This window comes from Nomascus leucogenys, chromosome 5 (assembly GCF_006542625.1).
Source record: "Nomascus leucogenys isolate Asia chromosome 5, Asia_NLE_v1, whole genome shotgun sequence".
Taxonomy (NCBI): Eukaryota; Metazoa; Chordata; class Mammalia; order Primates; family Hylobatidae; genus Nomascus; species Nomascus leucogenys.
This window is the reverse complement of record NC_044385.1, coordinates 74,610,021-74,628,798: the sequence shown is the minus strand read 5'-3', so window position 1 is coordinate 74,628,798 and position 18,778 is coordinate 74,610,021. Positions and strand designations below refer to the sequence as shown.

Genomic DNA, 18,778 nt, shown 5'->3' with positions numbered 1-18,778 from the left:
CCAATGAGAATACAAGCTTATTAACCACTCCTTTTTTCATTAATGCTCACTCAGCTTCTACCAGCCTTCTAATAAGAACACACACATACCTTTTTTCTATACCAAATGTGATATAAAGATATTCAGCCCTTCAAAATTTTAAGTACTGGTTATAAATAATGTTCATCTTTTTTTGTCATTTGATAATAGATGAATTTTCTAGTCCAGACAGTAGAAATAGATTATAGTTCATCAACAAATGACAAAAATTGCTGAGTGTGAAAGAATGGTGCAAAACAACACAAAACATGTTACTGTAATAAGTTATTTTTAAGCTAGCTAAGTAATTTATGAGAAAAAAATAAAATTGTTCTTAAATTACTTAATACCAAAGAGGAAGAGTTTCAGCTTAAACTAGACCAAATTAAAAAAAATAATAACAGTAAGGCATAACTAGATCTAGCCTTTTCTGAAAAAAAATATTTAAAATAAGAAAAACATGTGCTATAGAGGTTGTGATATCCTCAATCTTTGAGGAAATAACACCTACATTTAAGTACCCTCACCTTACACACACTTTCTTCTTCTGATTTTGGAGTCTTTAAAATATAAGTATACTTTTTTTTTTTTTTTTTTTTTTTTTGAGATAGTCTCGCTGTCACCCAGGCTGGAGTGCAGTGGCTTGATCTCGGTTCACTGCAACATCTGCCTCCAGGGTTCAAGCAATTCTCCTGCCTTAGCCTCCAGAGTAGCTGGGACTACAGGCACGCACTATTGCCCTAGGCTAATTTTGTATTTTTGGTAGAGATGGGGTTTTGCCATGTTGGCCAAGCTGCTCTTGAACTCCTGATCTCAGGTGATCCACCTGCCTCGGCCTTCCAAAGTGCTGGGATTACTGGCGTGAGCCACTGCGCCTGGCCCAAAATATGAGTATACTTTAAATATAAATATATAAACCATTCATAGAAACTTTTAGATGAAGACAAAATCTGAAATATATTTCAATATATAGTTAATGTCATATTAATGGGTTAAGGGAAGAGCTGGGAGGAAGAAGGAAGATAAGACTATGAACCTAAAATTTTGCCAAGTAGTAGGATTTTTATTCTCTAAACCTTATTTCAATCAATTTAAGGTTAAAAAAATTTTGTTTAAAAAGATGCAGCTTCATTTTGTGCTTAGAAAGCAAGATTAACACCACACCAAAGATAAACATTCTTGAGTTTGTTCTTTGGAGAAATGAGTAATTTAAAAATTTAAACAGCTCTAAAATATTAATTCAGCTTCATAGGAAAGAGGAAAGAATGTTAGAAAATTGCTTATCGAAAACTAATGAGACCCAGGATAAGAGCTACTCATAATGATAACAATTAAATACTGAGGATTTTTCAGAAACCAAGAGTCAAATGCTTTGTATACCTTAAAGGTTAAAGGCCTCTGTTTCATAGTCATTAAACAGTTCTTTGAAATGCTATGTTAAGATTTCAGTTTATAAATACACACCCATATACATTTCAATTTATAATGTATAAATTTCAATTTATAAATACACACCCATATACATTTTCTTTTCTAAACTGTCATATCCCAAACACGAAGAGAATCGAATAAGAGAACAGGCTTAATAGTGATTTTTTTCTTTCAATTATTACTACTGAAACAAATCAAAACAACTCTGAGAGGTTGCCAGCACCCCAGAAGGCATTTCCACATAAAAAGAGTTAATGAGCAGACCAGCCAGTGACCATTTGCAAGCCTCCTAGGTATATTCCCAGCAGACACATTATCAGATTAAAGGAAGTGCAAACAAACTGGGCTGAAAGTTTCTTTGTCCAAACCCAGCCTCTTCTTCCTGTGATGTCATATTACAAATCTAGGAAGCCTTTCTTTTTCACTTCAGAGAAAGCGACCTCAAGATACAGCTGGCAACTGAGGAAAAGGCCTCAATTCAGCAAGAGCTAACAAGCTTGGGAATTTATTTCGGAATCTTTAAAAGACTCTTCTGCTTACCCACCATCTGGGATCCACTGCAGGAAAACAAAAAAGGAAAACTTCATTTAAAAGAAGCAAGAAGTAAAATGGGACAAATTGGGAATGTTTAAGTCTGAAACTCTGCACTGAAAAGAAAATACGATTGATAACTTAAGCTTAACATTCTGAGGCATGAAGAAACATTAACCTTGGAGTATTCATCTTGACTACTGAAATACAAATTTAGAAGACAAGTGGTTTCCTTCTGGTCACAGATCACAGCTTTTCTTTAAATTTATGATTCTATGGGTTGGCCTCGTTGACTGTGTTTTTTAAAGGTTGCTCATCAGTTAACTGAGCCTTGGAATTCATGGATTTTCTAAAGACTAACAAATGAAAATATTTTCCTGTTGAAGAACCCAGCGGAAATTTTACAGCAACAAATTTCATGTTTCTTTTGGATATTTCTGAGGAAAAGGAAATATTTATAAAACCATCCAAAGATCCAGATAATTTGCAAATAAATTGGAGGTTATAGAGGTTATAATCTGAATACCAAAGGAGACTGCAGCTGATGAAAGTGCTTCCAAACTGAAAATTGGACGTGCCTTTACGATGGTAAGCGTTAACAGCTCCCACTGCTTCTATAATGACTCCTTTAAGTACACTTTGTATGGGTGCATGTTCAGCATGGTGTTTGTGCTTGGGTTAATATCCAATTGTGTTGCCATATACATTTTCATCTGCGTCCTCAAAGTCCGAAATGAAACTACAACTTACATGATTAACTTGGCAATGTCAGACTTGCTTTTTGTTTTTACTTTACCCTTCAGGATTTTTTACTTCACAACACGGAATTGGCCATTTGGAGATTTACTTTGTAAGATTTCTGTGATGCTGTTTTATACCAACATGTACGGAAGCATTCTGTTCTTAACCTGTATTAGTGTAGATCGATTTCTGGCAATTGTCTACCCATTTAAGTCAAAGACTCTAAGAACCAAAAGAAATGCAAAGATTGTTTGCATTGGCGTGTGGTTAACTGTGATCGGAGGAAGTGCACCCGCCGTTTTTGTTCAGTCTACCCACTCTCAGGGTAACAATGCCTCAGAAGCCTGCTTTGAAAATTTTCCAGAAGCCACATGGAAAACATATCTCTCAAGGATTGTAATTTTCATCGAAATAGTGGGATTTTTTATTCCTCTAATTTTAAATGTAACTTGTTCTAGTATGGTGCTAAAAACTTTAAATAAACCTGTTACATTAAGTAGAAGCAAAATAAACAAAACTAAGGTTTTAAAAATGATTTTTGTACATTTGATCATATTCTGTTTCTGTTTTGTTCCTTACAATATCAATCTTATTTTATATTCTCTTGTGAGAACACAAACATTTGTTAATTGCTCAGTAGTGGCAGCAGTAAGGACAATGTACCCAATCACTCTCTGTATTGCTGTTTCAAACTGTTGTTTTGACCCTATAGTTTACTACTTTACATCGGACACAATTCAGAATTCAATAAAAATGAAAAACTGGTCTGTCAGGAGAAGTGACTTCAGATTCTCTGAAGTTCATGGTGCAGAGAATTTTATTCAGCATAACCTACAGACTTTAAAAAGTAAGATATTTGACAATGAATCTGCTGCCTGAAATAAAACCATTAGGACTCACTGGGACAGAACTTTCAAGTTCCTTCAACTGTGAAAAGTGTCTTTTTGGACAAACTATTTTTCCACCTCCAAAAGAAATTAACATATGGACATTTTAAAGTCTTTAGTGTAAAGAAAATTTGTATTCAATGTGTTAAGCATTAACATGTATTTTATTTGTGTATCCACTCCATCTGATTTTTCTGAGCCATTTTGATTTGTTCCTTCATTAAAAAAACTCTTAAAGTTATTTAGTGTCTAAAAGTGACTGATTTAAATTATGTGGTGACAATCTGTAATGTCTTTGAATTCCTTTTTATATTAAATGATTTAATTTACTAAATTATTTTATACTAATTTATATGTTTAAATATGTAATATTTTATTCAACATACCATTTTTATTTTGAATTAAAACTACTAATCATATTTCTTAAACTATGATTAACAAATGAGAAAGAAGAGTAATTTGAAATAAATGTTTTGGGAATATTTTAAAATATATATATATATATATATATATATAAAACTAAAAATGTAGTCTTCTGTAGAAATGATGACATATTAACATTGTTGGAAGATCTTGAGCAGTAACACACTGATAACATTTTGGGAGTTTGGTCTGTGTAGGCAATTTGTAGAAAGCAGATGCTATCTATATGGTATGCTTTGAAGTTACTATTTTGATTTTCTGTATATAACGCACCCAATTTCAAAATGATATATGCCACAAAAATTGAGAGGGAGAAAACAAATAAAATGTCATTTTGCTAAGTTTTTACTTAGCAAAAAAATAAAATACTACAGAGGTACATTTTAAAGGTGCACTTACATCACAGTCAAGAACTTATGTTTCAAGTATGTTAGGTCAGAGAAACACCAGAGATAGTGAAATATAGTACTTGGCATTTAGAAAGTAATATACAGTCACGTGTTGCTTATGATGCTTGCTTAGGTAATTATGTCGTGCAAACATCATAGTGTGTACTTACACAACCCTAGAAGGTATACACTATTACACACCTAGGCTTATATAGTACACCCTATTACTTCTAGGCTACAAACCTATACAGCATGCTACTGTAAAGAATACTGTAGGCACCTGTAAAATAATGGTACTTGTGTATCTAAATATATCTCAACATAGAAAAGGTACAGTAAAAATATAGTATGATAATCTTATGAGACCACCATCGTTTATGCAGTCATTGACCAAAATGCTGTTATGTGATGCATGACTGCAAATATTTTCTTTTCCTTCACTCTTCTGGCCATTTTAGGCCAAATATTGGACAGTTCAACACATTATTTCAAGTAGGCAAGATGTTATTGTACATCAAAATGATTAAGGACACAGTTCCTTACATTATAAAGTAACAAAACTACAAGGCCAAATAACTAAACAAAACTATATTTTCATTTCACTAAACATAAAATGGGTCTGGCTCTGAGGTATACTTTAGAAAAAAAGTACCAAGTACACTAAAACTTTATTATCCAACATATTCCTTTTTTAAAAAAATTCAGGACGGGCGCGGTGGCTCACACCTGTAATCCTAGCACTTTGGGTGGCCGAGGCAGGTGGATCATAAGGTCAAGAGATCAAGACACTCCTGGCCAACATGGTGAAACCCCGTCTCTAATAAAAATACAAAAATTAGCTGGGCGTGGTAGCACACGCCTGTAGTCCCAGCTACTCGGGAGGCTGAGGCAGGAGAATCGCTTGAACCCAGGAGTCGGAGGTTGCAGTGAGCCAAGATCTCACCACTGCACTCCAGCCGGGTGACAGAGCAAGACCCCATCTCAAAAAAAAAAAAAAAAAAAAAAAAATCAAGCAGTTCTCCAAAGTTAACTAAAGAAGAATGCCTTCTATTTAAGAAAAAGGACATGTAATTAAATTCAGCATACCTCCTATCTGATTTCTACTGTCTTTATCTTTCAAGTCCTCCATACAACTTGGACAAAAACTCTTTTAAGACATAAATTTGATTTTTGCTGTTCTGTGGGTTTGAGCTGTAATGATTTCAGAAAAACCACAATCATTTGCTAGACAGGTAAACCCATTTTCAATAAAATAACAGTGGGGAGTTTTCTTTAGGGATCCATGGTTTCCTTTAGATAAACCTAAAGCAAAATACATCTTTAATGCCTTCAGCCCAGGAGTTCCAAGTTATAGTGAGATATGATCACACCACTGTATTCCAGCATGGACGACAGAGCAAGACCCTATCTCGAAAAGAAAAGGCCGGGCGCGGTGGCTCACGCTTGTAATCCCAGCACTTTGGGAGGCCGAGGCGGGCGGATCACGAGGTCAGGAGATCGAGACCATGGTGAAACCCCGTCTCTACTAAAAATACAAAAAATTAGCCGGGCGTAGTGGCGGGTGCCTGTAGATCGCACCACCGCACTCCAGCCTGGGAGACAGAGCGAGACTCCGTCTCAAAAAAAAAAAAAAAAAAAAAAAAAAAAAAAAAAAAAACAAGAAAAGAAAAGAAAAATGCTTAAAAAAAAACCCCCAAAACTAGTGAAGATACTAACCATGGTCCTTTATATCCCAAGAGAAGTATATACATAATATAAATGTGTTTTCTTCCATTGACCTGAAATTCCTTTATTTGATATTATACTTCAGTAAATAAAAATACACTCTTTCTTAAACATACTGAGTTGAGAAGCAACTAACAGTCTACTGATCTGGGGGAAAGGGGTGGAGAATTCTATAACTTTGAGATTTCTCGGAACTCTCCTCAGCTTAAAGATCTCAACTTAAGGCAAGATCACAAAGCATGAATATAACTTTAAAATGCAAGTAAAACAGTCATTAAATAGTTGTTATTACTATGTTCATTAAAAAACTTTTTGGTGTCTCTTGTCAACAGGAAGATAAACGAATCAAAAGTTTTGTAAGATTCTTCATAAAGCAATACATAACAGATAACAAACATGATTTTCTCATCTAGAACTATGGAAAAAAAGTGTACCAGAACAAAATTTATTTTCCTTTGCTAGTGTTGTACTTTGTGGTAAGTCATATATTCTGAGGGTTTTCTCTTCCCTTCCCCCTTTATTCAGAAAAACCTATATTAATATTAGAACTCTGATGATTTTACTTTTGATTACCTGAAAATGATAGCACTAAGCCCCCCTATAAAAACTGTGCCCACTGTTATTAACATTTTCATAAAACAGTAAATGATTTGACTAATCTTCCTTCCCACATTAATTCCCTTCAAAGGAACACAGTAAGCTGAGAAAATTTTTCGAGTGTGGAAAAATGGCTTTCCAGCATCCTAATAATTTCTGAAGTTAGAAATCATCTTTTCTGAGAAAATATCAAGTATCTAGTTTATTTTAAAAAGCATAAAAATATATGTATTATATATAATATATTCACAGAAAATTAAACTGAAGACACTACTTAAGGAGCTATCAACAAGCCTTAATATTCTACATTCAAAATGCTGAAAAATAAATTGGAAATACAAATCCTAATTATAGATATTGGTATTTAAAGAAATTAGTCACTAAATTGAGAAATATAAAATAGAAAATGGAGCAAACTTCATATTCCCATCTGAGAAACATTTGGTTCATGAATGGTACATAGGTATCAAGAATCTGAAGCAATTGCTTTTTGGTCCTACAATTTTGGACACCTGATGAACCAAGTATTTTGTCTTTTGTCAATATATTAAGTCACTATTTCCAAGAAGAAGCATTACTACCTTCCAGCACCTAAACTTTTTTCATGCCTAAATGCCAGTCCAACTCTGGATGTCACAAATCTTCTTAGTTGTGAATAAATTTTTGTGTAGAAACAATTTTATAAACAGTGCTTAGGCAGGGATGAAATCTTAAAGACTCAAAAAACAAACTTTTTAAAAAGCTTTTTGGGGCTTTCCTGAAAACTGAATTACCCATTTATAACATGGCTTCTAAGAAATAAATTACAAATTAAAAAGGACTAATGAAAAAACTTAAGAATGTAGAACATATTAATATCTAAACCGACCAGAGTATTTAATGATCAACAACATTACTTATTTAGCAATATTTTCCAGAGATCAACATGTACATAACTCCTAAAATCTCTAATTCTCAAATTTCTATTTTCTCTCTTTATCATTTTTATTTGATGTCAGTTTTATAAGAGTACAAAGAATGTCAATTAAACAAGGCAACAGATCAGATAATAAATGAATAGGAGATTAACACCAGGCAAACTTCTCTCTCTTTTTTATTACCTTAAAATGATAGTGTTAAGCCTCTCCTACCTTCCTGTCTTCCTGCCCCCAAAAGATTTACTACAATAACCTCTTAAAAGGGTAGAAAATTACCTCTTTCATTGGAAAAGCAGTGTTAAAAACAGAATTCAAAAGATAGAGCCCCAGAAGGGGTATAATTCAAAAATTTAATAATCAGTTTTCTCAAAACTTGGTTTACTCATAATAGATTTCAAGTGATTTTTAAAAATAAATAATTGTAAGAAACAATTACGTGTTGTATACTTACAGCAGAGTTACAGTTAATAGCCATGGGGTAAATGTGCTAAGTTCCATTATCGTCCTATCAAAATGGCTTCTGGAACATTCACAACTTAGAACAGAAAGGGTCTGATGGTCATCTGATATAACTACACCTTAGGCTGAGGAAACTGAGGAACTGTAAGACTAAATAACAGACACAATGTCACATAACAAATTAATATAGAGTTAGGGTAAGAACCTGTTTGTGTGTTTGTTTGTTTTAATAGAAAGATGAGGTCTTGCTGTATTGCCCAGGCTGGACTTGAATACCTGGGCTCAAGCAATCTTCCCACCTCAGCCTCTCAAGCAGCTGGGACTACAGGTGCAGGCACTGCACCTGGCTGAACCCAGTTTCTTTGTTTTTACTTGTCTAGTTATTTAATGGTGGCAAGGCAAGCACCACAGGCAAAGGCCCTGTGGGACAGAACTTGGATAATGATAGAATTAAAACATTCAAAGTGGCTGGAGAAATAGGGCTGACATCTTACATGTACTTATATGCCATGTTAAGACCACGTTCAGTGCTGAGAAGCTGTGGAAAGTCCTCAAGAATTTCAAGGTAGGGGAGACATGATCAAATAAAGGTTCGTCTGATACAGGGTAGAGATATATTTGTCCTCAGCAAGAAAAGGAAAATAATCACAATAAGAACTATGTTTATACAATTTAAAGGGCTCTTCTTATCCTTTTTTTCTGATTTGTCCTTTCTCCTTTATAAAAATGGGAGAAATTCTTTTTTAAATGATGGTGATAATAGATGAGAAGAATATTTTAATGTCATTATTTGGCAAAATTTGGACAGTAGCCATCATGGAGAAATTGCTACCTTCATACATTTCTGGTGGGAATGAAAAACAGTACAAACCTTATGGATGGGACTTGGCAATATCTAACACACACATACACACACACATTAACCCTTTGACCCAATATTCTCACTTCTGGGTATTTATCCTCAAGACACAATTTCAATTATATGAACATACACACACATAACACACACATACATACATACATACATACGCGCACACACACACACACACAGTTATTTATTGTGGTAATAGTTGAAATTGCAAAATACTGGAAACTACCTAGATGTCCAATCATAGAAAACTGGTTGAACAGACTGTAGTATATATACAGAATACAGTACTATGCAGCTGTAATAATGAGAAATAGCTCTATAAACTGATATGGAATGACTTCAAGAAGGTAGTGTTAAACGAAAAAAAGCAAAAAAGAGCACACACAGTATGCCACCTTTTGTATAAGAAAAAGGCAAAATAAAACGTGTATACCTGCTTATTTTTATAAAAAGAAACACAGGAAGGATAAACCAAAAAACAAGGTGGGGTTGGAAATGGGATAGAAGGAATATCAAAGAATATGACATTTTTCAGATTATACCTTTTTGTATAGTTACGACTTTGGGAAACATGTTAATGTTTTATATCGGGTATTGACAAACTTTCTTCTCAAGGAGTCGATAGTAAATATTTTAGGTTTGCAGGCTCTACTTTCTTGCTTCAACTTCTCAACTCTTTACTGCAGTGCAAAAGCAGCCACAGACAATATATAAATGAATAAAGTGGCTGTGTTACAACAACATTTATGGTCTGTGGGCTGTGCATGCCATCTCCTGTTATATGCAGTCAAAACTATGGGCCAACAAGGATGGGGAAAAAACACCCTAGAACTTCATTTATTTTAGGGTCTGGCACATAATTGGTCTCAATAATTAGAATGAATCTTAAAATTCTTCAAAAGCCCGAGGAAAAAAGGCAAATTTTCTTTCGTTAATACACAAATTCATTATTACTCTTATTACTTGATTTATCAACTTTAAACTGTATTTGTTAAATTCCCACCATTTAGATGAGGTTATACAATTGCTAAAAGAAACCATTTTGTTGTTGAAGGTATTCTTTATGAAATTATCTGATTTCTCACGTGGAACAAACATTTTCTGGGCTTGTTGCATCCTAGGATTTTTTGCATTTTTCTCTCTGCACTGGTGTGACAGTTTTTTTATTAGGTCTCATGATTTCCCTTTTGTGGATTCTTTTTTCATTTTGTTAAAGCATATTCCCTAGTAATTTCACTTCAAAAGAGCAGTCAAGAGATAAACATTCTGAGTCCTTGCATTTCCAAATTTCACTTTGCTGTCATATATGACAAATTTTAGGTTATAAAATATCCAGTATTCCTAGTGAGAACTTCTGTGCTGATCTGGATCTCATTCCCCTAAAATAACTTACTTTTTCTCTCTGGAAGCTTCTATAATGTTCTCATTATCTTTAGAATTCTGAATTTTTCGCTGGGTGGGGTAGCTCACGCCTATAATTCCAGCACTTTGGGAGGCCGAGGCAGGTGGATCACGAAGTCAGGAGTTTAAGACCAAGTTTAAGACCAAGTTTAAGACCAAGCTAACCAACATGGTGAAAACCTGTCTCTACTAAAAATACAAAAATTATCTGGGCATGTTGTCGCAAGCCTGGAATCCCAGCTACTCAGGAGGCTGAGGCAGGAGAATCGTTTGAACCCAGGAGGCAGGGGTTGCAGTGAGCGGAGATCACACCATTGCACTCCAGCCTGGGCGACAGAGCAAGACTGTCTTAAAAAAAAAAAAAAAAAGTGTCCACATTCATTCATCATGCTTGGCACTATGGGCCCTTTCCATCTGAAGCCCCCTGGTTTTCATTAGTTTTGAAATTTTTTTTCTGTTCTTTTTTATTATTTTCTCTCCATTTCCTCTGGTCTTTCTTATGGTAATGAATAAATATTGAACTGAGGTACCTGAAAATACCAAAGTAAGGAACTACATAACCTACCAGTACAATAGTTTGTTGTATTTTCCTCCTAGGAAGAATTGCCTTTCCTATTTCTTTTTCTTTAGGTCTGTTACAGAAGTCTGGGTTTACTACAATTTCTGTTCTGCTTCTCTTTGGCACCATCAGGAAACCTTAGCCCTGTGTCTGTTAAGTGTACACAAAATTTGAAGGTGGACGCAGGCTTGTATCTGTATGGTTTATGCACTGCACAACAGCATGGGGCTTCAGCCTAAACTCTGCATACCAAGCTTAGGGTTGCTGTGTCCAGACGGCATCTTTTTATAATTCATTAGTAAAGAGGAAGGTGCTTTTTTTTTCTTTTTTCTTTGAGACAGTATCTCATTCTGTCACCCAGACTGGAATGCAGTAGCACAGTTATGGCTTACTGCAGCCTCAACTTCCCAGGCTCAAGCAATCCTCCCACATTAGCCTCCCAAGTAGCTGGGACTACAGAGGTGCATTTTCTTTATTCTCATAGGCTGGCATGGCCTTAGATGGGGGACTGGTCCAGGTGTTTTGCATTTTAAAATGTTGCTCACAAAGTGTAGTACCCAGACCAGCAGCATCAGTATCACCTGGAAACATATCAGAAATACAAATTCTTGGACCCTACACTGGAAACTTTGTGACTGGGCCCAGCAATCTGTAATATGTGTTTTAACAAGCCCTCCAGGTAATTTTGATGCATGTTCAAGTTTGAGGACCATTGCCAAACAGCACTTTAGAAAACCTTCCTGATTATTGCCCCACTCTCTGTATCTGCTACTTTGAGCTTGGGGGCTCTCTAAGACTCCCACTTCCACCAGTCCCCTTTCCTGGGGGTGTTGTGTGCTGTGGTTTTCTCTACTTTATTGTATCCACAATACACTCTTATTTTTTATACTAAAAAAAAGAATCAACTCCTCCACTTCCCTCCAGTTTTTCTGCTTCACAGTCTGAGTACTGCTGGGTTTCACTCCCCTGTGATATGTGTCTTTTTTGTCACTTCTGTAGGGTTTACGGGGAGAAAGGAGGTAGAAGTGTGTGGTCAGTCTGCTATTCCGATACGCTGAGTTCCATTATCTCATTATAAATGAGAAATAGTTTCATTTTTAAAAGCAATTGCACAGTCCAAGTTACACAAAAAGTCTTACTACTTAAGCTTTTTTACTGCTGCTAAAAAATAAAGTGTTTTTACATCAAAACACAGGAGATCTTTAAATTATTAACAACATAACCTTCAATTTAATTTTCTTTTAAAACTGATAATTTTCCAATTAATTTTACCAATTATTGTTAGCTCATATTTTAATAGGACAGAAAACCTATGAAACATAGGTTTTATATATAAAAAAGGTAAAAAGGTTTTATATATAGTACTTTATGAACAGAAGCAGTTTATTTAAAGAAAAATGAATACTACTTAAGACTTAGCACTAAAAAATTATACCATTTGATTTATATGTCATATAGGTAATTTTTGCTAATGGCCAAAATTATTGGACAAAAATTACTATACTTTATGTTGTGATCTCATAAGACTTCCTGAGATGAAAAAGACTGAATTGAAACACACATGATTCAATATAATCTTAGCTACCTAAAACAAGGGGAAAAATGGACCTGCATTTAAAGAAAAAGCAAAGGACACACATAATAGTTTCTGTAGGCCAAGAGTGGTGGCTCATGACTAATCCCAGCACTTTGGGAAGCCAAAGCAATAGGATCACTTGAGTCTAGGAGTTTGAGACCAGCCTGGGCAACAGCAAGACCCCGTCTCTACAAAGAATAAAAAAATTAGCTGGGTGTGTTGGCTCACACCTGTAGTCACATCTACTAGGGAGGCTGAGGTGGGAGGATCACTTGAGCCCAAGAGTTCAAGGCTTCAGTGAGCTATGATTGTGTCATTGCACTCCAGCCTGGGAAAACAGAGTGAGACTCGTCCGTTAAAAAAAAAAAAAAAAAAGGTTTTTTTTTTTTTTTTTTTTTTTTTCTTGAGATGGAGTCTCGCTCTGTCGCCCAGGCTGGAGTGCAGGGGCGCAATGTCGGCTCACTGCAAGCTCCGCCTCCCGGGTTCACGCCATTCTCCTGCCTCAGCCTCTCCGAGTAGCTGGTACTACAGGCGCCCGCCACCACGCCCGGCTAATTTTTTTGTATTTTTAGTAGAGACGGGGTTTCACCGTGGTCTCGATCTCCTGACCTCGTGATCCGCCCGCCTCGGCCTCCCAAAGTGCTGGGATTACAAGCGTGAGCCACAGCACCAGGCCAAAAAAGGTTTTCTACAAGGGATTTCTTTACCACTCTCCATCCCTTCCCCAGGCCATTTGTTCTTCACTGGAACTGAAATGTGCAAAAGTTTATTTTCAGAAGACTCCGTTAAAATATGTGGGTTCCATGGATACATATGTAACAAACCTGCACATAGTGCACATGTACCCTAAAACCTAAAGTATAAGAAAAAAAAAAAAAAGACAAGAATCAATTTAAATGAAACTATATTCTAATCAAAAAAAAAAAAATGTGGGTTCAACTAAATCAGATGCCAATCTAAAAGTGTATACTATTAAAGGTGCCCAATATTCCTATGAAAAAGATAATGCAAAAAAATTATATTTTCAAGAACAGATAGTAAGTTCAGTATTGGATTAGGGTATCCTATGTTCATTTTTGTTTATGACTCATGTAAAAGACAAGTAATTTCACTTCTCCACCTTTTTCATCTTAATGTTTAAAAGAAAAAAAACTAAATGATAAAACCTAATATAAAAACTATCATTACTTAATATGTAAATTTAAAAACTTTTAGACAATTAAATTATCTTAAAATAAGGAAAGGGCATAATGATAAAATGACCAGACTTAAAAGATAGCAAGACAGATTTATGTTAGTCTTTGAAGAATTCTTAATGAATATAATCAAAATCTTAAAGATAAATTTGTTGTTATCTTTAGTGGAGATTAGAAACACTGAAACTTAGCAAAGTAAGAAAAGTCTTTTTTGAAAAGGCTAAGAAACAAATCCAGCTGTTTCCTAGTCTACATTTCCTTATCATGTTCTAAATCTAGGACTTACAGGAAGACACCAAAAATACCTTTGATATTTGGCCATTTCTGAGAAAAGCTGAAAATATGAAGAACCAATTAAGTAAATTAGTAACAACACCAAGGACCACAAATGTGTATGTTGAAACAGACTGGGTCGTGACAGTTCAGAGTTTTTAAAACATGCTATAAATATTTGGAAAAATGAAATGCCAAAAGGTTGTTCTATTTTATAATTAAAGTAAGCTTAGATGACTGAAGAACAATTGCCTTAGAGTAGTTCTAAAATTTTAGTAAACTCAATAATTAATAACCGCCTTTTATTTTGCTGCAGAAATTCAGAAGCCACACTAATTAGGATCGATTTCTCCTATTTCTCTTCTTTGTTTCTTGCATATCCAGAATTCTAGAGCCCTTCCTCACAATTCCAGTTAAGCTATGACTGTAAGTTTACAAACTGAAAATTCTAAAACTAATTCAAGTAATTATCAAACATCATGACTCTTTATAAAATTCTCTGAATAAGAGTATATGTGCTTCTACCCCACAGGTTAAGTACAGAGAATATGTCCTAGCTATTCTTCTACCATTGCTACTTCCCTTCTTGTTTGTACTTGAATAGTGAACTAACACCACCCTCAGGGTAATTACTGACATGATTCATAACTAAAGCAATATAACAAATTCCAACTGTAATATAACAGTGAACACTGCCCATACTTAACAATGCTGGAGTCCCATGATGCCTTTTCCCCCTGAACTTTTTCCATTTTGAGAAGGCGATGGGGGAGGAGGGGTGCCTCAAGAGAAGAGAAAAATTCTCTGTACTTAGAGTAAGCCAAGATAAACAGGTTAATACTGTGTAACTGTATCCTCGGTTCTCTGTTCTTATGAAATCACTGTATAGTAGAGGAAAAGGAATGAAGGGTACTAACAATTAATTGTTACGTTTCTAATTACTATTCTCATAAATGCTCATTTATTCCTCATAACAACTCTGAAAGTTATCCCTATTTTACATACAAGGAAACCTGAGATACAGAGACATAATTTGCTCAGAACCACACCAAAGCAAGTTACATGACATCTCTGGACCTCAGGTCTCTTTATCTGTAAAATAGGGATAGCAATGTTTACACTTCCAGGCTTCTGTGAATATTAAGTAAGATCCGCTAATTCAAAGTCCAGGCCCTTTTTGCCATAGCATAGTAACACTCACAAACACAAAAATACAAACACAGATAAAACATGAGCAAATAAACTAATCATGACAATGCACATACCAAACAGTAAACTAATATACACTAAGAGGCAACATAGAGGCTAAAAGTATAGTCTCTGGAACCAGATAGCCTGAGTTAAAATTCTGGCTTTGTCACCAACCAGTTTTGTGGACAAGGGAAAGTTTCTCCATCTGTGAAACAGTGATGAGAGAATCTATTTCATAGAGTTGTGAGAAGTTATGAGTTAATACACTGAAGCACTTTTAACAGTACCTATAATAGGACATATGCAAAAACATTACCTATTATTACTTCTACATTGAAATGTCACACATATAAATGAGAGTTATTTTGATGCTGGTCTATATAAATTACCAAACAAACTTCCAAAGAAGTAAGCAAGTGATGAGTACTACTTCCTAAACTAAGTTTCTATGAGCTACCTACAGGACATTCCTGAGTTGTTAGATTTTTGTTTGTTTTTTATTTTTGGACATCCTTGAATTTCTTAGTCCCTTTTGCCAATTAATGAACAAAGAGAATGGGTAATGTGTATGATATGGATGGTGTGGTGGGGAGGAGTGACATGAATAGACAAGTTATGAATATTTCTCTACAGTAAACTGGCATTTTTTCATGTGTCAGAGTGTTTTAAAATTAAAGAAGGGGATAGATACATAGATAAAAGAATAGACTTAGGGATCAGACATAGGACTCAGGTACTATAAGTTACTTGAGCACAGGTTTAGAAATGAAAATGATTTTATGTTTAAAATCATAAACAGATCTGGATGAAGAACTCAGGCTTACATAAGCATTTAACACAGAATACCTGCATTGATTTATAAGTTATCTCAGTTTCTTTCGATTTTCTTATTGTTGTCCTTTTTAACATATGAGGACCCACATGAAAACCCATTTAATGCCTTATTAATCCTTTACAATGATGAAGAATAGAGTTATTTTATTACATTGAGCTTATATTCCTAGATCTTTAAGCAATCATCTAATTACATTTCATATGTAGCATATCCTTGCTACATTTCAGTGGATGATTATTCATATGAGTTAAATTACTATCCTTTTTTTGTTTGTATTCTTTCTGCTTATCTATCTTAAAATTTTTGTAGATTATTAGTTCACCAGCAGAAAAATAATGTCACTATAAAATATTTATTCCTAAGATATTGCCTTCTTTTATTTTCCCTTCTTTGTCGTTACATTTTTTCATTCGTATAGAAGATGACTTTAGGCATACCTGGAATCTTTTACTAAAAACAGAGAAAGAGTAAAACAACAACAAAAACCTCAGGTCTAATGTTTCAGTCTACGAAAACAATCTAGATGTCCATTTCACCTCATACTCACCCCTTCCCTTGAAAGTTCATCCAAATACCTAATTTCAACCTAAATTATTGTGGATTCTGAAAACACTTATAGTAAAGTCTCATTTCTAGGAGGTGCATGAATGAAACATATATGCATATTAGCATTTACTTTTATAATATAGTTTGCTCATTTTTGTAAAGTCTTCTTTTAATCCTTCTTCCTGAGGAATAAATCAGACCAATAGTCACAGTGCACTGCACAAAGGAGCTAGTCAACAAATGTTACTTTTCCCTTTCTTGTTACTTACTAGCTCCTAGGCAAAACACTTCCCTTCTTACTCAGGATAAAAAATACACATACATATTATGCTTTCACTTAGAATAAAATTAACTTACTATTTATATTGCTCCCTTTATACTGTCCCACATGCCTGACTATATATTATAGAGGTAATAAAAACAGCATGAATGATTCCACAGAAATAATATAGTACAGTGACAGAGACCTTTACTAGAAACCAGTATGGAATCTGGAATCAAACCAATATGAGTTCAAATGCCAACTGGGTGACCTTAGACAAATTACTTGAAGAGAGCTGATGATCTGTTCTAGGGAAGTGTAATGAAGTATATTAAAATAATAAAATAAATATGAGAGACAGCTTTAAAAAAATTACAAGACTCTATCAAACTATTGAGAAAGAAAAGGAGAAAATGCTCAGTATTTAAGCACAGATGATTTGAAAAGTAATGGAAAAAATAGACATAGTGGGAAGCAAAGTTGCATTTAGAACAAGCTAAATCATTTCAGTTTTGAATAATGAAGTCAAGTCTCCTAAATCATTTGAGAAACTAGTATTTAGCTATGGAAGTCAAGGGCAAAGCTATATTAGGAATACATTGGGTCAGAGTGAGAAAGGTTAAAGCTTTATCTATGTTTTCAGAATTGAATTTTTTTAAATTAAAATGTTTCCTCTTTCTCGCAAAGAAAATACATGGTTATTTTAGGTAATTCATGAGAAGCTTTTAAAAATATAGCATAATTACTTTATCATTATATTAGCATGGCTGTTGTGTAAAAGTATACATGGCATCATACTGCTTCATTGTCCTGATCCATGCTTTTAAAAAGTGTTAAGTGTGGCTTAATCACTATCTTACAATTCACTTGCCTTCCTGAGTTGTAGCTCTCAGCAAAATATAACTTAAAACAAATAATGTCTAATGGTAAATACTTAAAATACTTCTGCAAAGTGCACCAAAGGTTAATGACCCACCATACAAACATACAACAGATATCCTTTTTGGTTTTTTGAGAGCCACAGACTGTTCTCCCTTTTGTGTTTGCTTCCCATCATTTTGACATTTCAAAAGAATACCAAAAAAGCTTAAAATTTTATTTATAAGTTTGTCAATAAATCAGGACTCTAAAACTGTGGGCTATTCATTACAAATTGTACTCACACATAAAATGACCCTCGATTTAAATTTGAAAAAATAATTTGAAAGATATATTTTAAATATTTTCTCTTTTTTTTTATTATACTTTAAGTTCTAGGATACATGTGCAGAACGTGCAGGTTTGCTACATAGGTATACGCGTGCCATGGTGGTTTGCTACACCCATCAACTCATCATCTACATTAGGTATTTCTCCTAATGCTATCCCTCCCTTAGACCCGCACCCCCTGACAGGCCCTGGTGTGTGATGTTCCCCTCCATGTGTCCATGTGTTCTCACTGTTCAGTTTTAACTTATGAGGAAAACGTGTTGTTTGGTTTTCTCTTCCTGTGTTAGTTTGCTGAGAATGATGGTTTCCAGCTTCATCCATGTCCCTGCAAAGGACATGAACTCATCCTTTTTATGGCTGCATAGTGTTCCATGGTGTATATGTGCCACATTTTCTTTATCCAGTCTACCACTGATGGGCATTTGGGTTGGTTTCAAGTCTTTGCTATTGTGAATAGTGCTGCAATAAACATATGTGTGCATGTTCTTTTTAGTAGAATGATTTATAATCCTTTGAGTATATACTCAGTAATGGGATTACTAGGTCAAATGTTATTTCTGGCTCTAGATCCTTGAGGAATCGCCACACTGTCTTCCACAATGGTTGAACTAATTTACACTGCCATCAACAGTGTAAAACTGTTCCTATTACTCCATAGCCTCTCCAGCATCTGTTGTTTCCTGACTTTTTAATGATCACCATTCTAACTGGCATGAGATGGTATCTCACTATGGTTTTGAT

At 34.7% G+C, this 18,778-nt stretch overlaps 2 protein-coding genes across 2 annotated transcripts in view; one reads left to right on the top strand and one right to left on the bottom strand.

The window, feature by feature from the left end:
* The window catches only part of RB1 (RB transcriptional corepressor 1), a 186,319-nt gene that overhangs the window by 60,141 nt on the left and 107,400 nt on the right, over positions 1 to 18,778 (bottom strand). The gene's annotated exons all lie outside the window — the stretch shown is intronic.
* Positions 1,774 to 3,942, top strand: LPAR6 (lysophosphatidic acid receptor 6). The gene has a single exon (XM_003270073.4). The coding sequence runs from the start codon at positions 2,566 to 2,568 to the stop codon at positions 3,598 to 3,600; it is 1,035 nt and encodes a 344-aa protein (XP_003270121.1). The 5' UTR covers positions 1,774 to 2,565; the 3' UTR covers positions 3,601 to 3,942.

Excerpts from the sequence above, each read along its gene's own strand:
- LPAR6 (XM_003270073.4), top strand. The coding sequence starts at position 2,566 with ATGGTAAGCGTTAACAGCTCCCACTGCTTCTATAATGACTCCTTTAAG.